Source organism: Fonticula alba (genome assembly GCF_000388065.1).
Source record: "Fonticula alba strain ATCC 38817 unplaced genomic scaffold supercont2.14, whole genome shotgun sequence".
Taxonomy (NCBI): domain Eukaryota; order Rotosphaerida; family Fonticulaceae; genus Fonticula; species Fonticula alba.
In genome coordinates, this window is record NW_009242984.1 from 491,359 (window position 1) to 493,069 (window position 1,711).

The 1,711-nt window shown below is 66.1% G+C and overlaps 1 protein-coding gene across 1 annotated transcript in view; it reads right to left on the reverse strand.

The window, feature by feature from the left end:
* H696_05849 (hypothetical protein) overlaps positions 1–1,707 on the reverse strand; it is a 10,548-nt gene extending 8,841 nt beyond the window's left edge. The window contains exons 1-4 of the mRNA XM_009499649.1: positions 1,429–1,707; positions 1,166–1,225; positions 369–1,058; positions 32–226 (exon numbers count right to left, since the gene is read on the reverse strand). Coding sequence (XP_009497924.1) covers positions 32–226; positions 369–1,058; positions 1,166–1,225; positions 1,429–1,623 — 1,140 coding nt within the window. The 5' untranslated portion in view covers positions 1,624–1,707. The remainder of the gene's footprint in view (positions 1–31; positions 227–368; positions 1,059–1,165; positions 1,226–1,428) is intronic.
* Positions 1,708–1,711: the final 4 nt, after the last annotated feature.

Sequence of the window (1,711 nt, forward strand, 5' to 3'; positions counted from 1 at the left end):
GGGGGGGGGGGGGGGGGGGGGGGAAACATACGAGGACGATGACCGAGCCGAAGATTTGGACGATGTAGCGCAGGAGCATGGACAGATTGACGGTCATGGAGTTCTGGATGACCTGGGAGTCGCTGCTCAGGCGGCTGGCCAGGTCGCCGGTGCGGGTTTGATCGAAAAAGGCGATATCCTGGCTGGTGATGGCATGGAAGAGATCGCGCCGGAGGCGGAAGACAATCTGGCGATCGACGAGGAGGGCGGCAAAGGGGACACACAGCAAGGGAGACAGGGGGCCAGGGTCAGGAGAAGCATGAGGGGGGAGGGGGAGGGGGGCGCACGGCCGGGACTCGCGAAGGGGAGGCTTGTCTGCCTGGACATACCCGGTGGCCGATCAGGGTGAAGACGCTGGCTCGCGCAAGGCCGGTGATGGCGCCGATGGTGGCCACAATCAGCAGCAGGACCACGGCCTGATTGAGGTTGGACCGGGGGTCGAAGTCCGAGGAGGAGCCGCTGCCGGACACCGGCACCAGGGCATCCACAATGACACCGATGAGGAAGGGCAGGGCCAGCTGCGTGAGGGCGGTGATCAGCAGGGCAAAGCAGCCGACAAGCAGAAGGCCCATCTCCGGGCGAACGAGGCTCAGCAGGCGCATGAGGGTGGCCTTGCTGTTCGGCTCGCCGGGCGCATCGGCCTTGGGGTCGAGCTCGGCGCCTGTGACGGCCGGCGAAGTGGGAGTATGGCTGCCGGCCTCCATTTGCCGGAGGAACATCTGGTCCAGGGCCAGGAGTCGGGCCCGGACGTGGAAGATGCCCAGCGGCACGGCCTCACCCAGGGCAAGGCCGAGGCCCAAAACCAGCAGAGCCACAGCGATGCCCTGGCCGCCGAAGCCCTCGAGCGAGGCGGCCCGCTCGGCCGGCTCCTGCGAGAAGACAAGGCCGAATTTGACCGCGTAGTTCACGGCCGCCGCCAGGGGGATGGCCACAAGGGCGAGGCGCCGCAAGAGGGGCAGGCGCCCGCCATGGTAGATGGAGACATTGCTGAAGGAGGTTCCAAGCGAGAGGAAGAGAGACTGTTGACATAGAATGGGGGGGGGGGGGGGGCACCATGCCAGCACATCCGTTAGGATGATCAGGTCCGCGACAGGGCTCGGCCCGGCAAGGGGGGCACTGGACGTACGAAAAACCGAAGGAAGGACCCGGCCACCAGATCGAAGGATGAGGACCGGTAGGAGTACCCCTGAGAGGGAGAGAGAGGGAGGGCAGGGAGGGAGGGACATTCCCGTTGCCGGGGCGGGGGAGGTGTTGGATGTTCAGCCCATGGGGAGGAGGCGAAGGGAGGCGGACAGAGGGGCAGGCAGGAGGGCAGGCAGGCAGGCAGGAGGGCAGGCAGGAGGGCAGGCAGGCAGACAAGCAGGCGGGCGGGCAGGCGGGATCACGCACCAGGACACTGTGGTGCACGTAGTCGGTGAAAGTCAGTGTCGTGGAGGTCCAGCCACCGAGCATCCAGAGGCCGAAGACCACGAAGGGCGTGATGCCGTAGACCGCCAGGGGCACCGTGGTGGAGAGGGTTCTCCGGTCGACGCGCGTCTCCTCCAGCAGCGCTGGCTGGTAGGACGCCGCGTACTTGGCCTTCATGGCGAGGCGTTAACTTGGCTCACGGAGCGTGGTCGATGGCGGTGCTTTGTGAACGGGCAAATGTATGTGTATGTGTGTGTGTGTGTGT